Source organism: Rousettus aegyptiacus, unplaced genomic scaffold, assembly GCF_014176215.1.
Source record: "Rousettus aegyptiacus isolate mRouAeg1 unplaced genomic scaffold, mRouAeg1.p scaffold_m13_p_6, whole genome shotgun sequence".
Taxonomy (NCBI): domain Eukaryota; kingdom Metazoa; phylum Chordata; class Mammalia; order Chiroptera; family Pteropodidae; genus Rousettus; species Rousettus aegyptiacus.
Genome location: NW_023416309.1, coordinates 84,982,886 through 85,005,243, shown reverse-complemented (window position 1 = coordinate 85,005,243; position 22,358 = coordinate 84,982,886). Strand labels below are relative to the sequence as shown.

Sequence of the window (22,358 nt, the reverse complement as noted above, 5' to 3'; positions counted from 1 at the left end):
TTAAGCATGCAGGGATCTGGGGTTTGTACACATCTGGTGTTTGAGGGCCATGTGGGTCATGGTTCTAAACAGTGAGCAAGGCTGGGAGTACAAGCTTTCTGAGAAGGGGCATGGGCAGGACAGAGCAGGTAAAGTAACTAGCGGCTTATCTACTCTGTGGGGAAACAGCCGCTACGTCGCCACCCTCAAGTCCCCAAGAACTTATCTCACTCCCCACCACAGCACCTCCCTGTTTCCTGAGACCATGGTGGCCCTGCCACCCACTCTGTTCCCCCTCCACCCTAGTCTACCCTATACCTTATCCCCAGTGGGGGATACCCTACACTTTGCTCCTGCAATGGGATTTATTGTCAATCCCAAATCACCTCGGTTCTTTCAAATAAAGAGAATAAATAAAGAGGTGGGAGTACTCCAACCTTCCTATCTATGTGTCCCCTCATGTGACTATATATATTGACGATATATAGTCATATTATAGCTAGCATAACTGAGCACTCATTATGTATCAGGCATTATCAGCCTCTTATATTCATCATCTTTCATCCTCACAACCCTTTGGGGTTGGTAGTATTATTAACCCTGTTTACAGTTGGGAAAACCTTTGGCAAGGAAAGAAAATAACTTCCTGAAAGTCTCAAAGTAAAAAATAAATAAATTTAGAAAAAGAGGGTGGGGGGTGGGCAGGTTACAATTAACATTAAACCCACCAGGTCTAATGTGAAAGCCCATGCTTTTTTTCCCCATCTTTAATTTGCAAAATTTCAAACCTACATAAATTTATAAGAATACACCCAAATACCTTTTATATGATTCAAATAGTAATATTTTACCATATTTGCTTTATTTATGTGCATGCGCATGTGTATACATCTCTATATACACTTGGTTGGTATATACATTTTTTTCCTGAATTTGAGAGTAAGTTGCAGATGTGGTAACACTTCATCCCTAAGAATTTTAGTACATAAGGCACACTCAGGAAACTTAACATTAACACAATATTATTTTCTAATATGCAGTCCATGATCTATTCCCCACAATTGTCTCAATGTTCTTTGTAGCCATTTTTTTTTTACCCAGGATACAACTAAGTACACAAATTGAATTCAGCTGTCATGTCTTTTTAGTGTCCTTTAACAGACTTTTTTTGTCTTTAAGTATGTTGATATTTTTAGCAGTTCGAATCAGATTTTTGTAGAATATTTTCTCATTTGAATTTGCCTGATTATTGCCTCAATTAAATTCAGGTTAAATAATTTTGTCAGGAATATCACATGAGTGATGCCATCTTTCCCAACATGACATGCCAGGGCACATGATGTCAGGTTACTGGTGGTAACGTTAAGTCTGATGACTTGGTGGCCCATGTTTTCCTGCTACAGTGAGCTGTCTGCTGTGTGCCTTGCACTAGGTACTGGGGACTAGGGGTGGAATACAGAGATGAATGAGCTATGAGTCACAATCTTAACTTTTAGGCAGTTCACAGTCCAGTGAGGAAGATGGATGGACCAGATTAAACATATAAACAGATAAACACTTAAAGGGAAGCAACTATACAAAAAGCTGTAGTCACATTGTGGGGTAGGGAGATTGCACCTGAACGGAAAGAGGCAGGGTGCCTAGGGGAGAAAGAGATTTTAAAAATGAGGTAACATGTAAGTAGAGTTTGAAAGATTTGAGAAACCATTTAACAGGTGGAAAAGAAAAATGAAAGTCCTGACAGGTAGAGAGAACAGCATATGTAAAAAACAGTAGGAGGTATGAAAGGTAGCTCCTTAGCACACAGTTAAGAATTCAGTCTCTTGCTGCCCAGAAGAGGGGTGTATGTATAAGAGGGGCTTTCTCATCCCTGCCATTTTCCCGATGACTAATCCTAAGAACATCTCCTGCTCCTAACATAGGCTTACATGAGCTTGAGATTCACAAATGCTTGGACTTTCTTTTTGAATTTATGCCTCACCACAGTCCCTCTCGTTAGCCACACAGGCATAACTTTCCCACTTTTCAGATCAAGAAACTAAAGCTCCCAGAGTTAAAATGACTAGCTCAATCTACAGGCCAATACAAGCCAGGGCTGGGGCTCAAGGATGGAACTAGAGTGTTCTATTTACCTAGGCAATCTGGTTGCTCAGCACTTGGAAGCTTCTATCTCCAAAAGCCCAGACACTTTATCAGCACTCTTTGTGCCACAGAAGATAGGTCTCCTTGAACTCATCCCCCATTCTCCCAAAGGTCCTGTATTCTACCACCATCACCACCACCACCACCACAACCCCGCCCAAGTTCCCTCTTGCCCCACCAGAAGAGGATGGCCTACGAAAAATCAGCAAATCTCTTTGACGTCGCCAGGTCAATGTTCAAGTACCCATGGCTGGAATATCCAGGAAGGACCAAAGGTGAGACTGGAATGGACAGGAACAGAATCAGGGACAGAGTCCTAAAAGAGGAAAACTCCCTGACTCCTGGTCCCAGGCAGGGGTCTGGGTGAATTCAGCAAATCCATGGGAGGGCTCAGGGCAGGCCCTCGGACACTTTAATGGCCCCCAAGGTAAGTCTCAGGGCCCTTTAAGGTGAGATAGCTGTGTGTTTCCTTAGCTTCTGTTCCCTGATCTCTACTCAACTCTCATACCACCAAGTCTTCGCATAAGTAATTCCCTGTGCCTACTGCTCTTTCCTCCATTATCTAACCTCTACTTGGAATGAAGACTCGGCTTGTGTACAATCCCTGGGAAACCTGCCCTGATCCTCCCACCTGTGCCTTTATCTGTCTTCACATCTTTCCCTTTGTTAATCATTAATAAACAGTTCTGTCTCAGCTAATCCAGTGGTTCTCAAGCAGTATCTTGTTAGAAATGCAATTTTCAGACCCCACCCCAGATCTACTGAATCAATACTTTGCAGGTGAGTCCCAGAAATCTATGGGTTTTTTATTTTGTTCTTAAAATTTAAGTTGGTATACAACTTTATATTAGTTTCAGGTATACAATATAGCGATTCAACATTTATATACCTTACAATGCGATCACCTCACTAAGCCTAGTAATCATCTGTTACCGTGAAGTTTAACAAGCTCTCCAAGTGATTCTAATGCACACTAAAGTTTGAGAACCACAAAACAAGACCAGTGGTTTTCACAATTAGCTGCCTCTGGGGAACTTTCTAAAATATCAAAAATAGGCCTTTCTAAAATATCTAAAATTTCTAAAATGGGCCTTCAACAGACACATGAAAAGATGTTCAACATCGCTAATTATCAGAGAAATACAAATTAAAACCACAATGAGGTATCACCTCACACCTGTCAGAATGGCCATCATCAATAAATCAACAAACAGGTGTTGATGAGGATATAGAGAAAAGGGTGCCCCCATGCGCTGTTGGTAGGATTGCAAATACAGCCACTATGAAAAATAGTACAGAGGGTCCTCACAAAATTAAAAATAGAACTATCTTATGATGCTGCAATTTCACTTTTGGGTATTTATCCAAAGAAATCCAAAACACTAATTCTAAAATATATATGTACCCCTATGTTCACTGCATCATTATTTACAATAGCCATGATATGGAAGCAACCGAAGTGTCCCTCAATAGACTATTGGATAAAGAAGAGGTAGTACATACATATAATGGAATATTACCTGGCAGTAAAAAAAAAAGAAAAAAGAAATCTTACTATTTGCAACAACATGGATGGACCTGGAAGGTATTATGCTAAGTGAAATAAGTCAGACAGAGAAGGTCAAATACCATATGATCTCACTTATATGTGAAATCTAAAGAACAAAATAAGCAAACAGAACAGACAGACTCAAAGATTCAGGGAACAAGTTGATAGTTGCCAGATGGAAGGAGGGTTGTGGAGTGGGGTGAAAAAGGTAAAGAAATTATTAAGTACAAAATGGTTGTTACAAAATAGTCAAGGGGCTGTAACGTAAAACATAGACAATATAGGCAACAAGATAGTAATAGGTATATATAATCCCAAGTGGGTACTAGTCAGGGAGACCACTTTGTAAATTATACAAATGTCTAACCACTACACTACACACCTGAAACTAATATAAAATAATACTGAATGTCAACTGTAATTGAAAATTTTTTAAAGGGAGGAAAGTGAAGAGAAATAAGAAGTTTGAATTTCCAGGTTAAAACAAATAAGTCATGGGGATGTAAGTACAGCATAAGAAATATAGTCAATAATATTGTGATAGCGTTTTACAGTGTCAGATGGTTACTGGAATCATGATGATAATTTTCTTTAGGTATATAAATGTTGAATAACTTTAGTGAACACCAAAACTAATATAATATTGTATGCTAGCTATACCCTAATAAAAATCATTTTAAAAATAAAGTTCTCACAAGAAAAGGTAACTACATGAATGATAGATTGATGGTGGAAATCCTTTCACAATGTATACACATATCAAATCTACATTGTACAATTTAAATATATTACAACTTATTTTGTCAATTATATCTCAATAAAACTGGTAAAATAAAAATAAACACAAAAATACAAGGATCTTTGGGAACATGGTGGAGAGACGTCCACAGATCTCTCCCTTTGAAACAACAATAAACTAAACATCTAAAACTCAACAAAAGCATCCAAACTGCACACCAGCACATCTGAGCATGGGATCTGTGCATAAGAGCTACAGCAGGTCAGAGCACCACGTGTCAGGCGGTAGACTGAGAGAGATAAAGAAGCTGTCTTTCCCAGCCTCTGGAGCTACCTATAGAGGGAGGGGGGGGGGAGAAGGAGCAGCAAGTTACCTGAACAACCCTGCCTGGGAGTGCTGTGAGCTCCTCCCAGCTAATGGCAGGGCCCAGTAATCAGGGCAGAAGGCAGAGAAGCGAGATAGCAGAAAAACTACAGTTGATTTTTGCCTGCCACAGTTGCAAAACCGAGGCTGAGCCATAGCCTCTTACCCTCACCCAAAGGGCCCCTCCCCCCAAACCCTCCAAGACCAAACACCGCAGAGCTCCAGGGGAATCTGAGCAACGCCACCAAAACTGTTGCTAATATTGACAAGGACTGAAACTGAGGATAGTGAGCGTGATTAAATATCAGAAAATAAAAAGGCATTTTAAAAGCTTTATATAAAGCAGAAATCCAAGAGGCTTAGATGCCACCTAGTGGAAACCAAAAGAAAAGCACCTTCTTTGCAGCAGGCTAAAAAGAGACCTTTATATAATAAATCTTCTTTCTGGAAAAAAAGCAGAATACATTTCCATTAAAGCCCAGGCAGAGAAATAGTCGTTTAAGCACCATGAACAACCAAGGTAAAGAAAGAAAAATCTCCAGAAAATAAGCTTACAGACATAGAAATATGCAAATTAAATGACAGAGAATTCAGGACAGTACTTCTGAAAAAACTCAGTGAATTCCAAAACGAGTTATATCAACAATTTCAGGAATTAAAAAAACACCTAGATGAGCAAAGCAGAGATTGAAACCCTCAAAAAGAACCAAAGAGAACTTCTGGAGATGAAGAACGCATTGCAAGAGTTGAAAAATGAAATAGCAAGCTTGGGAAATAGAGTTAACCAAAGGGAGGAAAGGATCAGTGGTATCGAAGACAGAAATCTAGAAATAAATCAAAAGGAAGAAGAGGGACACCAAAGAATGAAAAATAATAAGAGAAATTCAAGAACTAGTTGATACCATCAGGAGAGAAAACATAAGAATAATGGGCATTGTCAAAGGGGAGTGAAAGGAACAAGGACTAGAAACCATTTTCAGACAAATAGTGGACGAGAATTTCCCAAATCTAAGAATGAGCTGGAGCTTAGAATTCAAGAATTCAATAATTCAATGGAAGACACAATTATCTCAACCCAAAAAGGCCTTCACCAAGACACATTGTATTAAAATTATCAAAATCAATGAAAAAGACAGAATTCTCAGGGCAGCCAAGGAAAAGAAAATGGTAATTTATAAAGGAAAACCCATTAGATTATCCTTGGACTTCTCAGCACAAACTTTACAAGCCAGAAAGGAACTAGCAGCCTAGAATAATGTATCCAGCTAAGCTCTCTTTTAGAAATGAAGGAGAAATTAAGACCTTTCCAGACAAACAAAAATTGAGAGAATTATCCACTCCGAGGCCTGCACTACAGGAAATACTAAAAGGAGTCAAAAAAAAAAAAATACGTAACTAGGAGTAAAGTGACTATCAGGAAAATAGAAGCAGAGGAGTGCTTCTAACCCTTACTAAGAACAGGACATTATAAGCTTAAATAATAAGAGAATTGTTATAACTAGATAGTAATGAACATTCAGCATACATAGGGACAAATTGAGACAACACTGACTGAGACAGGAAGGATTCAAAGATCCAAATTCTCCAAGGGCAATGGAGAGAAGGCACGTGCAGAAGAAAATGGATGACTGTATCTATATAACTATCCTTTACATATTCATAATGCTAACCACACACCAAAGATTCGGAACTGAAGTATATAACATAAAACAAGAAGAACCAGAGGCAAAACCCACAAAAGCCAACCAAAATAAAGAAAACAGAAACACAAAGACGAAAAGCAATGTAAACACTGAGCAACCAGAAAGCAAAATATAAAATGGCTATAAGAAGACCTCATATTTCAATAATCACCCTAAATGTAAATGGACTGAACTCACCAATAAAAAGGCACAGAGTTGCAAAATGAAGCAAAAAAGAAAACTCAACCATATGCTGCCTCCAGGAGATACATCACAGCTCCAAAGACAAATATAGACTCAAAGTGAATAGGTGGTAAATGATATTTCAAACCAATGCCATTCAGAGAAAAGTGGGAGTAGTAGTACTAATTTCAGATGAAATAGACTTCAAACTAAAAAAGGTAAAGAAAGATACTGAGGGGAACTTCATAACGATAAAGGGAATCATGCACCAAGAAAAAATAACACTTATTAATATCTATGCTCCCAATCAGAAAGCCCCAAAATACATAAAACAATTACTAACAGAACTAAAGGGAGAGACAGACCTAGACACCATCGTAGTAGGGGACCTAAATGCCCGGATATGGACAGATCATCCAAACAGAAAATCAACAAGGAAATAAAATCCTTAAACAACACATTAGACCAACTGGACATAATTGACATTTACAGAGTCTTCCATCCCAAAACAGCAGCTTATAAATTCTTCTCTAGTGCACATGGATCATTGTCAAGAATCAACCACATACTGGGACACAGAGATAGCCTCAACAAAATAAGAGAGTTGAAATCATACCAACCATATTCACTGATCATAATGCTTTGAAACTAGAGATCAGTTGCAAAAAGAAATCAGAAAGAACCACAAATACATGGAGATTAAACAACATGCTACTGAAGAATAACGGAGTCAGGGAAGAAGTAAAAAGGAGATCAAGAGATCAAGAATGATAATGATAGCATAACAAATCAAAACTTTTGGGACACAGCAAAAGCAATCATAGGAGGAAAATTCATATCATTACAGGCCTATCTCTAAAAATAAGAATGACCCCAAATAAACAACCTAACACTTCATCTTAAAAAACTAAAAAAGGAAGAAAAATGAGGCCTAAAATTAGCAGAAGGAAAGAAATTGTCAGAATTAGAGCAGAAATAAATGAAGTTGAAAACAAAACAAAACAAAAAAACAGTAGAAAAAATAAATGCAACAAAGAGCTGGTTCTTTGAGAAGATTAATAAAATTGACAAACCCTTGGCTCGACTCACTGAAGAAAAAAGAGAAAACACAAATAAACGAAATCAGGGGTCAAAGAGGGGAAATAACGACTCACAATGCAGAAATATAAAGGATCATACAAGAAAACAATGAAAAAGTATATAATAACAAATTTAATAACCTAGAAGAAATGGACCAATACTTACAAAAATACAACCTTCCCAGACTGAATCAAGAAGAACTGGAAAATCTAAATAGATCGATCAGCAGTATGGAAATTGAAACAATCATCAAACACTTACCAAAAAGTAAAAGTCCAGGACCAGATAGCTTTACCAGTGAATTCTACCAAATATTCAAAGAATATTTAATACCTATTCTCCTCAAACTCTTCCAAAAAATCGAAGAGGAGGCAATACTTCTCAACTCATTTTACGAGGCCAATATTACTTTGATAGCAAAACCTGGTAAAGATAACAACGAAAAAAGAAAACTATAGACCAATATCTCTCATGAACAGAGATGCAAAAATCCTAAATAAGACACTAGCGAACTGAATACAGCAACATATTAAAAAGATTATATTGATCAATAGATGCAGAAAAAGCCTTCGACAAGAGACAGCATCCATTTATGATTAAACACTTAACGAAATTGGTATAGAAGGAAAGTACCTTAACATAATAAAGACCATATACTTAATGGTGAAAAACTAAAACCTTCCCTCTAAGATCAGGAACAAGGCAAGGCTGTCCACATTTGCTATTGTTATTCAATATAATAGTGGAGGTCCTAGTTGAGTGCAATCAGACAAGAGAAAGATATAAAAGGCATCCAAATAGATGCTGAAGAAGTCAAACTGTCACTATTTGTGGATGGCATGATTCTCTCTATAGAAAACCCTAAAGACTCCACAAGAACACAACTAGAAACAATAAGCAAATACAGTAAAGTCTCTGGATACAAAATCAACATTCAAAAATCCATAGTGTTCCTATACTCTAATAATGAAGTGTCAGAAAAAGTGGAAAAAATAATTCCTTTTGCAATTGCAACAAAAAGAATAAAATACCTAGGAATAAATTTAAGGAAACATATGAAGGACCCATATAATGAAAACTACAAGACCCTATTAAAAGAAATTGAAGAAGATTCAAAGAAATGGAAAGATATTCTGGGTTCTTGGATTGGAAGAATCGACATAGTTGAAATGACCATATTACCTAATACAGATTTAATGCAATCTCTATCGAAATCCCATCAGCATTTAAAAAAAAAAAAATAGAACAAAAAAATCATCAGATTTGTATGGAAGCACAAAAGGCCCTGAACTGCCAAAGCTATCCTGAGAAAAAAGAACAAGGCTGGAGGCATTACTCTGCCCGACTTCAGATCATACTACAAAGTGAAAGTAATCAAAACAGCATGGTACTGGCAGCAAAACAGATACACGAACCAGTGGAACAGAACTGAGAGTCCAGAAGTAAACTCATATTTATATGGGCAAATAATTTTTGACAAAAAAGCCTCAAACATACAGTGGAGAAAGGAAAGCCTTTTCAATAAATGGTGCTGGACAAACTGGAAACCCATCTGCAAAAGAATGAAACTAGACTGTTGTCTATCACCACATGCCAAAATTAACTCAAAATGGATTAAGAACCTGAAAATAAGACCTGAAACAATAAAACCCATAGAAAAAAAACATAGGAACTAAACTCAAAGACCTTGGACTTAAAGAGGATTTTATGAATTTGACCTCAAAGGCAAGGGAAGTAAAAGCTAAAATAAATGAATGGGACTACATCAAACTTAAAAGCTTCTGCTCAGCAAAAGAAATCATCAACAAGATAAAGAGGCAACCATCCAAATGGGAATATATATTTGCAAGCAATGCCTCCGATAAGGGCCTAATATCCAAAATATACAAAGAACTCATACAACTCAATAACAACAACAACAAAAACAATCCAATCAAAAAATGGGCAGAGAACAGACACTTCTCCCTAGAGGACATACAGATGTCCAACAAATATTTGAAAAGATGCTCAACATCGCTAGCTATTAGGGAAATGCATATCAAAACCATATGAGATACCATTTCACACCTGTTAGAATAGCTATAACCAACAGGACAAGTAATAACAAACGCTGGAGAGGATGCAGAGAAAAAGGAACCCTCATACACTGCTGGTGGGACTGCAAATTGGTACAGCCACTATATAGACAAGAGTATGGAGGTTCTTCAAAAAACTAAGAATTGTTCTACCATATGATCCAGCAATCCCTCTACTGGGTATTTACCCCAAAGGCTTGAAAACCCATATTCCAAAAGATATTTGCACATCGATGTTCATAGCAGCATTATTCACAGTGGCCAGGACATGAAAACAATCGAAGTGTCCTATGATAGATGAGTGGCTAAAGAAGCTTTGGTACATATATATAATGAAATATTACTCAGCCATAAGAAGAGATGAAATACTGCCATTCATGACAGCACGGATGGACTTCAAGATAATCATGCTAAGCGAAATAAGCCAGACAGAAAAAGTTGAAAATCACATGATATCACTTATATGTGGGATGTAAACCTAAAAGCAACAAATGAACAGGACAAACAGAGACTCATGGACATGGACTATAGACTAGTGGTTACCAGAGGGAAGGGGGTGGAGGAGGAGAAGGTAGGGGGTCAAATATATGGGGGTGGGGGGTGAAGTGGGTAAAGGGGATCAAATATATATGGTAGCTGAAAGAAACTAGACTTTGGGTGGTAAACACACAATAGAATATATAGTTGTCAAATTATAATGTACACCTGAAAATTATATAATTGTATTAACCAACGTTACCCCAATAAACTTAATTTAAAAATATATATAATACAATATCTAGGCCTTTCTTCAGAGAATCTGACTCAATTAGTCTTATATAGGGCCAAGGCATATTAAAAGTCCAAGGTTGAGAACCACCCTGCTAGACCACTGTTTCTCAAACTCAAGAGTACATAGAAATCTGGTTAAAATGAAGATCCCGATTCAGTAGGCCTGGGGTGGAGCCTACAATTCTACATTTCTAAGAAGCTCCCAGGCTTTGGCAATCCTGCTGTTCTGCAGACCACATCTTGAGCAGCAAGGTACCAGAAAGTCATAAGCCCCTTCAGGACAGGAATTATGCTTTTTTTTTTTTTTTTTTTTTTTTTACCTCCCTCGTGCCTGGTACTAGTGATCACTAAATGCTGAATAAATAAATGCCTGAATGGATGATTCTTTAACCCACCTTTGTAACTGCTGTCTCATTTGAACCACAGAACTCAGAAAAGCCACAGCTCCTGTTTATCTGCCCTTGTCCTGCCACCAGGTAAGACACCTAACTTTTGCCACTGCGGGAGCTTTATTGAAGTCGGAGGGTCAGCAGATTGTCCCTTCACATTATGGCCACTTCACAGAACTGTGACACCCACCCCCAGGGCTGCTACCAACTCTGTATGACCTTGAACAAGTCACTTTCCCTCCTTGAGCCTCGGAGCTTCCTCTGTCACAGGCCACCCTTTGCCCCGCTCCCTTTGTAGAGTTGCTATGAGGTAATACCTGTAAGGCCTGGACTTACGAAGGCAGTGCTTAATAATGAGTCATCTTATTAATTAACACAGGGGTCCTCATAATTAGTTGTCAAATAAAATATAGGGTGCCCAATTAAATTTGAATTTCAGATAAACAATAAATGGTTTTTAGTATAAATATGTCCCAAATGTTGCACTCATTACCTGAAATCCAAATTTAACTGAACATCCTGTTTTCTACTTGCTTCATGTTTACTAAATCTGACAACTCTACTCATTGTGAGTTAAAGATCCATCTTCTGAAATCATGACAATCACTTGAGAACTTATTATGATCTCCTCAATTACCAAATTGGGAACCACTGGCTGAAGCCCCTCTTGCTTTGTTGCTCAGAGATCTGTTATAAAGACAGGAAGGAAGACTTGAGAAGAGATGGGAATAAATTCTAAGCAAATCTTCAGAGAAAGCCTCTGACCCACTCAAAACTTCTCCACTATAATCAGAACTGTGGGTTCACAATTGTTTAAAAGAGAGATTACTTGAAGCCTTTTTTTCCAATGAAACTATTAAGTTCAATAGGGCAGGGATGATAACTGCTTCACTTAGCACAGTGCCTGGCACATAACAGATACTCAATAAATATCTCTTGAATGCCAGAATGCGGTGACAAAACTTACCCAGGTCACACGGTGGGATAGGAGGTAGCTGTGACTCCAGTTCAGATGAGAGACTGATGGGCATCTCTCTCATCTAGTCTCTTCTTACCCTTGCTCTTTTCCTGAATGAGGACTATTCCCTGTGACTGCTCTGCCATTCACATCCCTACCCCACTCCAGATGCCAAAGGAAGAGTTTCCCCCAAGTCCGGAGTGCTGGAGGCAACACCCAAGCAAACCAAATGCAGTACCTTATTGTTACTTCAAGAAGCCTGAGATCTACACACACTGGCACACCCTGTATGATCAGCAACAGGAACGAGAGACCCAGAAGATGTTGCAGAAAATGAGAGATCACCCTAGGTAGGTATGCTTTGCCTTTCCCTATTTTTCACAACCTCTACACCTTCTAAGAAAAAGAGGAAAGAGAAAGAAGGGGTGTAGTGAGGGCAGGGACCAAGTTAGCCTACAGATGCCAGAGGACCCTGAGGTAGGAGACTCATCTGTCTTCTTCTGGTTCTGCCTCTAATCTTGGCTGAGGACCAGGGGCAGAGGAGAATTTATGAAGTAAGGTGGGAGGGAACACGGGGACCAAGGCTGCCTGTGCAATTTCTCACACAGGTACCACAAAGTGGGAACCCCCACCCAAAATTTTCATCTTCCGATGATCAAGTTGACTACAAAGTCTCAGACAAGATACAAGACTTTACACCCTTCTGAGGACCCCTTGAAGTGGCAGAGATTAAAGGTCAGGGACCATGGTGGGAGGATGGAGAGACTCCCTTCCTATGGCTCACATCATCCTTCAGCCCTCAATCCCTGCCTGCAAAATGAAGGAAGGGGAGGGAAAGGCATTGGACTGGCTGAGCTCCTTTCAGTGTGAAGTTCTACAGCCAAATTTACCCCTTTCTTCTTTTCCACTGGCTTCCTTGGATGGGCAGGAACTCACAAAAAGCCTAAAATCTCCCATAGAGGATGAACAGTTCTATGCAGCACAGGTGAGAAGTGGCAAGGGTCAAGGACTATGATTGCAGGTAGGCGTTAGTTAAGCTGGAGAGTAGAAAAGAAGCTTGAGGTGGAGGATGGGGGTGGAGTGTAGTTCCAAAAACAAACTCCAGGTGTATACAGAGGATGATAACTCCTGGGGTGGTGTCCAAGTTCTCTTTCTTTTCCTCTACCCTGATCCTGCAGGCTCTCGGGTGCCTAGGCGTCAGTGACAAGTTTGTCATAGAGGCACTATTGAAGGTGGTGAGTCTGGGGCTGCATTGAGTTCAGGAGAGAAGGGAATAGAGTCTGAGGTGCGTAGAGCATGGGCACATGGGTATAGACAAGGCTTAACAGGGTACAAGGATAGTGGGTCAGATCCAGTGAGGAGAGAGTGGCCAGTGTGCAGCATGTCACCATCTCATGTTCCTAGCTTCTTTAAAGGGCAGCTCGATCTAAAAGGATGGGACAGGGGAAATCTGAAGATCCCCTTTGTCTAACAGAAAAGACACTCAACTGAAAAGCTAGGAGAGAACTGGGACTGAGTTCATTCTCTACCTTAATTGAATCAATGCCCTATGTTTATATACCAATTTATAGTGGAGCGCATGCATCCTTCTCCATAATCACATTTAAAGCTTACAATACTAGGAATAGGTAGTAGTATCTGCATTTTTCTAATGAGAAAATGCATGCTCTGAGTGACTCGCCTGAGGCCACTTGGCTACTAGATACCAGATAGATATCAGAACAAAAGTCTTACTCCCAAGTTGTGTTCCTCCATTGTACCATTCTGGCTGTATTGCGTTTGAGCATAGAGAGGTCACTCTTTAGGACTCGGTATCCTCATTTGTAAAATAAAAAGTTAAACTGAAATTCTTAAAGCTCTGACTTCTATCATCTTATGGCATATTTCCACCACCTGCCTCTTAAATCAGGCCCAAACTAGTCCAAAGAAAGTGAAGAATGAGGCCTGTCGAACCCTGGCCATCCTGGGTGAGTATATCTTCTCCTTGGGTGGGTGTTGAAGAGGTATGACAGGGGCCAGGGCAGTCACTTTCCCCTTTGGTTAAGGACAGAGGGGAGTAGAGTGCGGCATTTGAGCATTTTGCAGGGTCTGGGAACTATGCTAGACACTGTTTGGCAGAGAGAGGAAAGTGAAGTGAAAAGGGAGATTGAAGGGAGGGAGGAAGAGAGGGGACTCCTGGAATTGCAGTCATGCTCAGCCAGCTGCTCCGGTGTCCTGGGAGGATGTGCAACACCTTGGGACCTAGTACTTGGAACTTTTCTTGAGGGCACAGTAAAGTCAAATGGATCCTGGCAGAAAGGAGCAGACCCTAAGGTTCTTCCCTGATCTGAGGACCTTCCCTGTCCAGGTTGCCTGAATAAGCACGTGATTCAGGCTCTCATCAAGCAGTTGAAGGGACAAAATGAGGGGCAAAGGATGGAAACTCTGACGGGGCTACGAGTAGCTCTGAACTCCTGGGCTGCTATTCCAAAAGATAAGGTAATTGGGAGATCAATAACTGGGGCAAGGTAGGACAAAGTAACTGATGGTGTTGGCTGGGGGTTAGGTCAGGAAGAAGGTAACCTAGATCCTAGCTTCGATAGGGAAGAGTTCTCTGAATAGAAGCATTAGTATAGCCACTTACTAATCATGCAACTCTGAAAAGCCAACTTTCAAAGCCACAGTTTGTCCATCTCTAAAACGGAGATGACAATTACCTATAGCACTGTTAAGATTAAACAAAATAATGTATGTAAAGTACCTAGTTCAATGCCTATGCTCTTTAAATGACACCCATCATTATTATCATCCCTAAAATAATTTACTAAAGGAAAACATTTATTTTAAGAGGGGACAGGGACCAAGAGAGTCCACTGGCACTACTTGAGATTTTTGCCTTTTAGGGTCCTCCTAATTTGACCTCATCACTGCTCCAAATGAAACAGAATCCATCATTCATCCATTTACTCAACATGTATATATTAAACAGCTAGCAGATGCAAGGCGCTATCCTAGGCCCTTGGGATACATCGGTGAACCAAACCCTGCTTTTGTGGAGCTTACTTTCTAGTGGGGGAAGAGACATAAAAACCGGTTAGCTTAATTATATAGTATATTAGAGGTAACAAGTATCATGGGAAAATTATGTGGATGGGTGAGGAAGATCAAGAATGCTAAGAGGGGATGGAGGTGGGATGCAACTTTAAACCTGGATGAGAGGGAGGACCTCATTTAGGTGTCATTTGATGATGTGTGCCTTGCAGATACCTGAGAGAAGGCATTCCCTGCAGAAGGACCAATCAATGCAAATACTTAAGGCAGGAGTATGCTTGGCATTGTCAAGGAACAGCAAGGAGGCCAGTGGCTGAAGCAGAGTGGAAACAGAGAAAGCAGTAGGGAATGAAGTTAGGTCAAAGAAGTTAACAGGAGACTAGATCATATGTGGCTTTCTGGACTATTTTAAGTACTTGGGCTTTTATTCTGAGTGAAATAGGGAGCTATTAGAGGTTTCTGAGCAAGACAGTGACATGATCTAACTTACATTTCAAAAGGTACACTCTGACAGCTGTGTTTAGAAAAGATGAGGTAGGGTGGCAAGAGTAGAAGCAGAGAGACCAAATTAGGGGGTACTGAAGCAACCCTGGTGAGATACAGTGGTAGCTTGGACTGTGGTGATTGAAGTAAAGTGGGTAAGAAGTTATTAAATTCTGGATATATAAAAGTAAAATTGACAAGTTGAATGTGAGCTATAAAAGACAGTGTGGAAACAAGGATGAAGCCAGGTTTTCAGCCTAGCAACTAAAGGATGGAGTCACCAACTAAGATGGAGAAAGCTGCAGGTGGAACAGGTTTGGACAAATTATGTTTGAGATGTCTATTGAACCAAGGGAGACAGCAAGTAAAAAGTTGGATATACGATGTGGAGTTTAGAAAAGAAATCTCAACTAGAGGGAAAAAAATTATGAGTTGTCAGCATATAGATAGCATTTAATATCATTCAACTAGATGAGATCACTAAGAAAAAAAACAAGGTTCAAGCCTTGGGGCACCTCAATGTTAAGAGATCAGAGAGAAATGAAGAACCTAGTAAATAAATACTGAGAAGTGGCCAATAAGTAGGAAGGCAACCAAGAGTGTGGTATTCTAAAAATCAAGTGAAGAACATCTATCAAGGAAAGGAGACAAGTCAACCCTATAAAATAAGAACTAACTATGGACATGCCACCCTGAACAAGCCCAATCTTGTCTGATCTCGGAGCCAAGCAGGATCGGGCCTGGTTAGTACTCGGATAGGAAACCACCTAGGAAGATCAGGCACTGTAGGCATAAAAAATAAAAAATGAGGGATTGTAACTGACAAGTTCATTGCAATCTGTGAGGTCAACCAAAGGTTGCCTCGCCTAAAATAAATAAACAAACAAACAAACAAATAAGAACGGAGAATTGATACATGAATTTTAACAATGTGGGACTCATTAATATTATCTTAAGAATTATCTTGGTGCAGTGGTGCAGGTAAAGACCTGACTGGAATGGGTTTAAGAAAGAATGGGAGAGAAGAAATTAGTTACATCAACAAGACACAACTTTCCAACTTTTGCTGGAAAGAGTTGTAGTTGGTACCAAGGATAGATTCTAAAAAAAAGAAAAATAACAGCATGTTTCTTTCTATAGGGTAATAATCCAGTAGTTAGAAAAATAATAATTTTGAAGGCAGTGGAAAGAGTTGTGCAATAATGTTCTTTTGTAGATGAGAAGAAATGAGATTTAACACACAAATGGAGAAACTGACTTTAGATAGATGATCACAGTCCATAGTAACAACTGGAAAGGAAAAACATATGAGTGCAGGTGTTGAAAGTTGGATAGAAGTGGTGGTAGGTGTCTATGGTACTTCTTTTCTAGTTGTTTTATTTGCTCAGTAAAATAGGAAGCATGGTCATCAGTTGAGAGTAAGAATGGAGGAAGAAGTGTTAGAGGTACCAGAAGAAAGGGTGTGAATTGAGAAGGTAAAAGAGTTGCCCAGAGAAAAACAGTATGATTAGTAGGCAGCATGAAGGGTCTACATGAGGTTTGTGTTCATACATTTAAAACTAGATCAGAGTTGAATAAAATGAAGTGAGGGGGTAAAGTTGCTGAGTGAGGCAGGGAAGTGATTATAACAGGACCATGGACTTTAAACTGGGTAAAGAGGGAAGAAGGGGAGGAACCGTGAAACAGTGCTCTATGGCTGTTAGTCCTTGTGCAGTCCAACAAGTGATGGCAATGGGAGGTGAGCTGGAAAAATAGGAGGCGATGGTCAGAGAGTGCAATCCATGAAATGGAGATCCTGGAGATGTAATGGGTAATAATATTCTCTCTGGGGGAATTAGTGGCTGACAGAGAGTGGAGGGCAAGGTTATTGGAGGAAAGAACCTGGATCAATGACATGTATATATATTTTTAATTCCAGGAATTAAGACAGCAGAAGTGTTAGAGCAACATTGATCCATCCAAAAGATAAAGTCATAGAGAAATGAGACGATATGACCTAGGAGCAAATAGATGAGAGCAAAACTAAGGGGAAGTAGATAAAATAATCTGATTTGACATGAGATTCATTTTAGGGAGGAGAATGGTCTGGAGGCAGCAGTAAATTGCCCTCTTAACAAAGCCTGGCTGAAGACACACCCATGTCCACTTTGCCTCCTGTCTTCCCCTCAGAGGACTCAAGTCGGGGATGAAGGGAAATTGGTGCCTGTGCTGCAGATGCTGATACAAAAATCATCAAATGAAGCAGCAGTGGAGGCAGCCCTATGCTTGGGTTTCCTGAGACCCTGCAACAACACAGCCCAAGAATTCTTGCTGCAGTGCCTGTGTCAAGGCCCCATGACCCAGAGGATAAAGGTGTGAGGGGCAGGAGACTGGACTCCCTGGGGAGCACTGGAGAAACAGAGGCCAGTACTGATTTCTATAAGGTCTGGACCCTGTCTTCCTTATCCCATAGCAAAGAAGCTTCAGCAGAGAACAATTCAGGGTCCTCTGTGTCTGTCAATGTGTGTGTGCATGAGTATGGGGTCATGTGGACGTAAGTGTACATGTGTCTGTGTTTATTTGATTTGTGTAAGTATTCATTTATGTATGTGCACATATGAATTTATCCTTACTCAAGAGGCCAAGAGGCAGGAAAAAGGACCCCACCTGTTACCCACAAGTTCTAGGCTCAGCCCTCAAGTCTACCTGGCCATCCAGATGCATCTTGACCCTGTACACCCCACCCACCCTGCCAACCCCCATAGGCACTTAGGATGCTGGTCAAGATGATGCGTGTGCATTCAGCCACAGTCATCAGAGCCATCCTACACCAATTGTGCCATTCCAGTGTCCTTGAGGTAAGCCCTAAGGCCACCTACTACCCTTCCTACTCTAGCACTAAGACAGGGTTAGAGGATGAGAAAGGAAATCTATCTTTCATGCCTCCCCATCCCCTTCCCCTCAGCACCGCTTAGAAGCCACCCAGATGCTCAAGACCATTGGGCTGGAACAGATCCAAACACAGGGTCTAGAGGGACTTGTATTTGACCTGCTCAGCAAGAAGATATATAATGAACCCTTTTTCGTAAGTAAGACCGAAGTCCCTAAGCCCAGGCAGCCTAAAGCTGTCTCATCTCCCTTCTCTGAAGACCTCCCCTGGCTCGACTCCTACCACACTGCCCCACGAAGTATCACATTCATCCCAACTCACCTCCCGTTTCCCTAATACAGCCCATGTTTTCAACCACCTTGCCTTTGCTCAGGCAGTTCTCTCAGCTTAAAATGCGCCGAGTCATCCCTCCCTCCTCATGCTATTCAGGTGAAAAACTGCCTCATGCTATTCACTCCCACTGATAACTCCTCTCTCCTTTAGCCTATTAAAATATGATTGCTTCAAGACAAGTCCCAACAAATCCTATGGGAAGCTTTCCCTAATCACCACAAACAAAATCATCGCTGCCTTCCTCTGTATTCCCTTAATTTTATCTTTGTAATAACTCACTACAAAACCAGCCACAGGATTTCTAAAGGTATTTTTCTAAAATGTAAATCCAATTGTGTCTCACACCTGCATAAAGTTTTCAATAACTCCCCAATGCCATCAGGATGTCTTATACTGCCCTCATCACTCAAGGCCTGCTTACCGCTCTAGTTTCATCTCTCATCACTCCCTCACTCAGCTATACACCAGCTATGCTTAGGATGACCCTGTCCTGACTTATACCTGCAGTCCCAGTGTCATTACTCAGAGTTCCCCACTTTGAAGAGTCCCAGTTTGGTCACCCAGCTAAATTGAACTATATTATGTTCCCTAAGCTATGCACTTCCTCTTGCCTCCAATGTTCTCCCTTCTGTCTGGACAATCACTTGCCCCAGTCCTCTCCCTGGTTAACTCCCACTCACCCTTCAGATTTCAGGAGGCATCAATCACCTCCTCCAGGAAATCTTGGTACCCAGTCTGAGTAGGGGAACCTTCTATGTGCACCCTGCACTTAGTTCAGTTGTAACACTTATCACAGTAGGGTAATTGCCTATTCACTTGTCTGCTTCCCCCAACAGACCATGAGCTCCTCCAGGCAAAGACCGTATGTAGCCCAAAGTAAACATTCAATGCTTCATTTGTGAAGCAGTTAAGGATATATACCCCTGCTTTCCTTCTCTTTGTTGTCCATTCTTCATCCCTCTTCAGGCCATGAGGCAGGCTGTGGCTGAAACTATGGAAGAACTCAAGATGAAGCATATGATGATGAACTTGGTGGAGGCGTAAGTGGCTTGGAATGGGAGCTGCCAGGGCTAAATCCTAAACTATAGATCAGAGGGTCAGAGAGCTAAGAACCTGGTGCCAGGTCTCAGCTCTGGCCTGTGCCCCTGGCCAAGTCATTCTTTGACCCCTGCGCTTTTCTTCAGCACCTGTAAAAAGGGGCTAACACCTACCACTCAGGGTTGCTATCAAGCTCAAATTAAGAGGAGGACATAAAAGGGACTTGTAAAAGGGAAAGTTCTTGACAGATATGAGTCCCGATTGTCATTTAGTGCCCCTTGCAAATTATAGTCCCTGCCTTTCCTCTCCCAGCCCCTCTCCTGACCTAAGAAACGAGGGAAAAATTAATGAAATTAGCTTCACTCTTCAGTCTTATTAAGCCCATCTCACTCTGGGCTGTAAAAGGAAATAACCAGCCTTCTTCTCCCTACCCATTAATTGGATCAAAACACACTCCTACACAGGCAACTGATGAACTCAGATGCTGCTGCACGCCAGGAAGCCATCATCTCCTTGGTAAGTCCAGCTCTGCTTCTCTGACCAGATGTGTTGATGGCAGGGGCAAGAGGCGACTGAGCAGAGTTCCTAAGGGGAAGAAATGGCTGTAATATTTGGGGAGGTTGTTTGCTTGCTTGTTTATATTACAATTCCAGTCCCACCAGGAGTTCAGAGTAACCTTTTCTTCAGAATTAGAGGTAGGTAGGATAAGGGACAGGAGATGGGTGTAAAGGGTGTTACTTAGATATTAGAGAAATTGTCTTCGACTCTACTGGAACCCAGTGCAGTGGCACCAAAAAGCAAGTAAAGAGATCTCTCAGCTGGAAAGCCATCTCTCTCCCTCTCTCCAGGCCAGAGGGTCATCACAAGGGGACTAGAATAGAAAAGAGTATAGATGGGGCTTCTTCCTAGGGCTGGCTACTTAGGCCCTCTCCTTCTGCTTCTGCCAGGGTGTCCTGGGGATCCGCAGCCCACAAGTGTTCCACTTGCTCCTGGATATGCTAGATGAGGAAAAGAACCAGTCTGTGAAGAAAAGTGTAAGGCATTCCTGCCCTCCTCTTCCTCTTCTCAACCCCTCCTCCAGACCTTTTCCACCCAATCTTACTTGCTTTTTGTCAGGAGGGAGAGAATGAGCCTTCAGACACTGTCCCTTGACCTCATTCTTTGGGGCCACTGTGACCAGAGCTCCCCCTTCCTTGGGTGCCCCCTCCACTTCCAGCCTTAGCCTGACGTGAGCAACCAAAAGGCCTTTATTTCAATGCAGCTACAAGAAACACTCATTCTTTTGGCCTCAATTGATCCCTGGATCCAAAACAAGCTGAAAAACAAGGTTTTCTTAATATATGAGGCACCTACAACCAACGAGAAGGTAGAGCCTACAAGGTTCCGGAAAAAGCCTGAGAACCCAGAAGAGTTAAATATCCAAGACTTTCGACTTGCACAGCTGAACCCTTTGTTTATTGCAAAGTCAATTGCCTCATCAAACCAAGAGAAAAAATTGAGTGACCAGAAAGGGTTTGCCTACTACCTCAACTCTGCCTTCCCACCCTGTTTCTCTAAACCACAAAAACACAACTCACAGGCCACAGGGCCCTGGGTGCCAGAGATCAGGAAACAGCTACAGATCCTTGCCAAAACCTCCAAATAGATGTTCTTTGGGCCTAGCCCCACTCAGTCCCTGAAGATGCCTCTCAGGCTCCTCTGAAAGAACAAGCTCTGCTTATCTTCCATTAATAAATATCACTCTACCAACCACTGCAGTTTCTTTCATCAGAGGCTACACTGAAACACAGTCTTTGTTGAGTGTTTCTTCCATACAGGCACATGTCCTTTTCATGAGGGGAGAGAGAGAAGGACAGAACCAAAGCTGCTCTGAAGAGCCAACCTGCCTCCCTAAATCAAGCCCTTGTCTATGCCCAGAATTTAACAACAAAGCTAGAGTTGGGCCTCTGCTGGGGAAGGGGTAGGGTGCTGAAGAGAAAATAGGAGAAAAACTGAAGCGCTTGACTCAGGCCATTTCCTCCTACTTACCCAGCTGCTCCCCGTCCCACCCCACCCCTGCCCCCACTAGCACCAACAGGTAGTCAGTAAATTATTAGGCTATAGTCAAGACCAGCCACCCTGTCTGCTGTCACTTCTCCTACATCTGCTTTCTACCTAGCGTGGAGCCATTCCCTTTGACATACTCTATTTATTCTCCTAAACTGCCTTAGTTTCTCCCTGCTATTTACCGAAGGTTACAGTTTCCCTTTGCCAGTAGGACCTGCCACACCAATCCCAACAAGCTATGTCCTCCATCAAGTAAAACAAAACAAAACAAAACAAAACAAAACAAAACAAAAAAACCAGACTTTGGAGTTAGACAATCTGAAATCTAATCCAGGGATCCATCACTTACTTGATCTTTGACTTTGGACAAGTTACTTAACCTTTCTGACAGTTCCTCACCTTCAAAATGAAGAGAATAACATATACTACTTCAGAAAAGTCCTATGAGGATTAAATAATAATATAAAGCCCAACAGTGCCTGGCATAAGTCAACACTCAAATGTGAACTTTTCTCCTTTCCTCTTTTCATTGTTGTCATGTGAGCCTGTACCAACCAGAGGTTAAAAAAATCCTGCCACCCCTACCTATGCCCCAAGTCTTATTGGAGTGACCTAAGGAGAGGTCAGGTTCTTCCCAAGCAAAAGACAG

General features: G+C 41.1%; 1 protein-coding gene across 1 annotated transcript; it reads left to right on the top strand.

Annotated features, from left to right (window-relative positions):
• The first annotated feature begins 79 nt into the window (after positions 1-79).
• On the top strand, positions 80-21,398 carry HEATR9 (HEAT repeat containing 9). The gene is made up of 15 exons (XM_016126010.2): positions 80-2,396; positions 10,990-11,039; positions 12,079-12,260; positions 12,519-12,645; positions 12,839-12,895; positions 13,089-13,145; positions 13,820-13,877; positions 14,258-14,388; positions 17,593-17,775; positions 18,168-18,260; positions 18,368-18,487; positions 19,592-19,665; positions 20,128-20,179; positions 20,611-20,697; positions 20,925-21,398. Exons 1-15 carry the CDS (start codon positions 2,309-2,311, stop codon positions 21,306-21,308), a joined length of 1,743 nt encoding a protein of 580 aa, XP_015981496.1. The 5' UTR covers positions 80-2,308; the 3' UTR covers positions 21,309-21,398.
• The last annotated feature ends 960 nt before the right edge of the window (positions 21,399-22,358 follow it).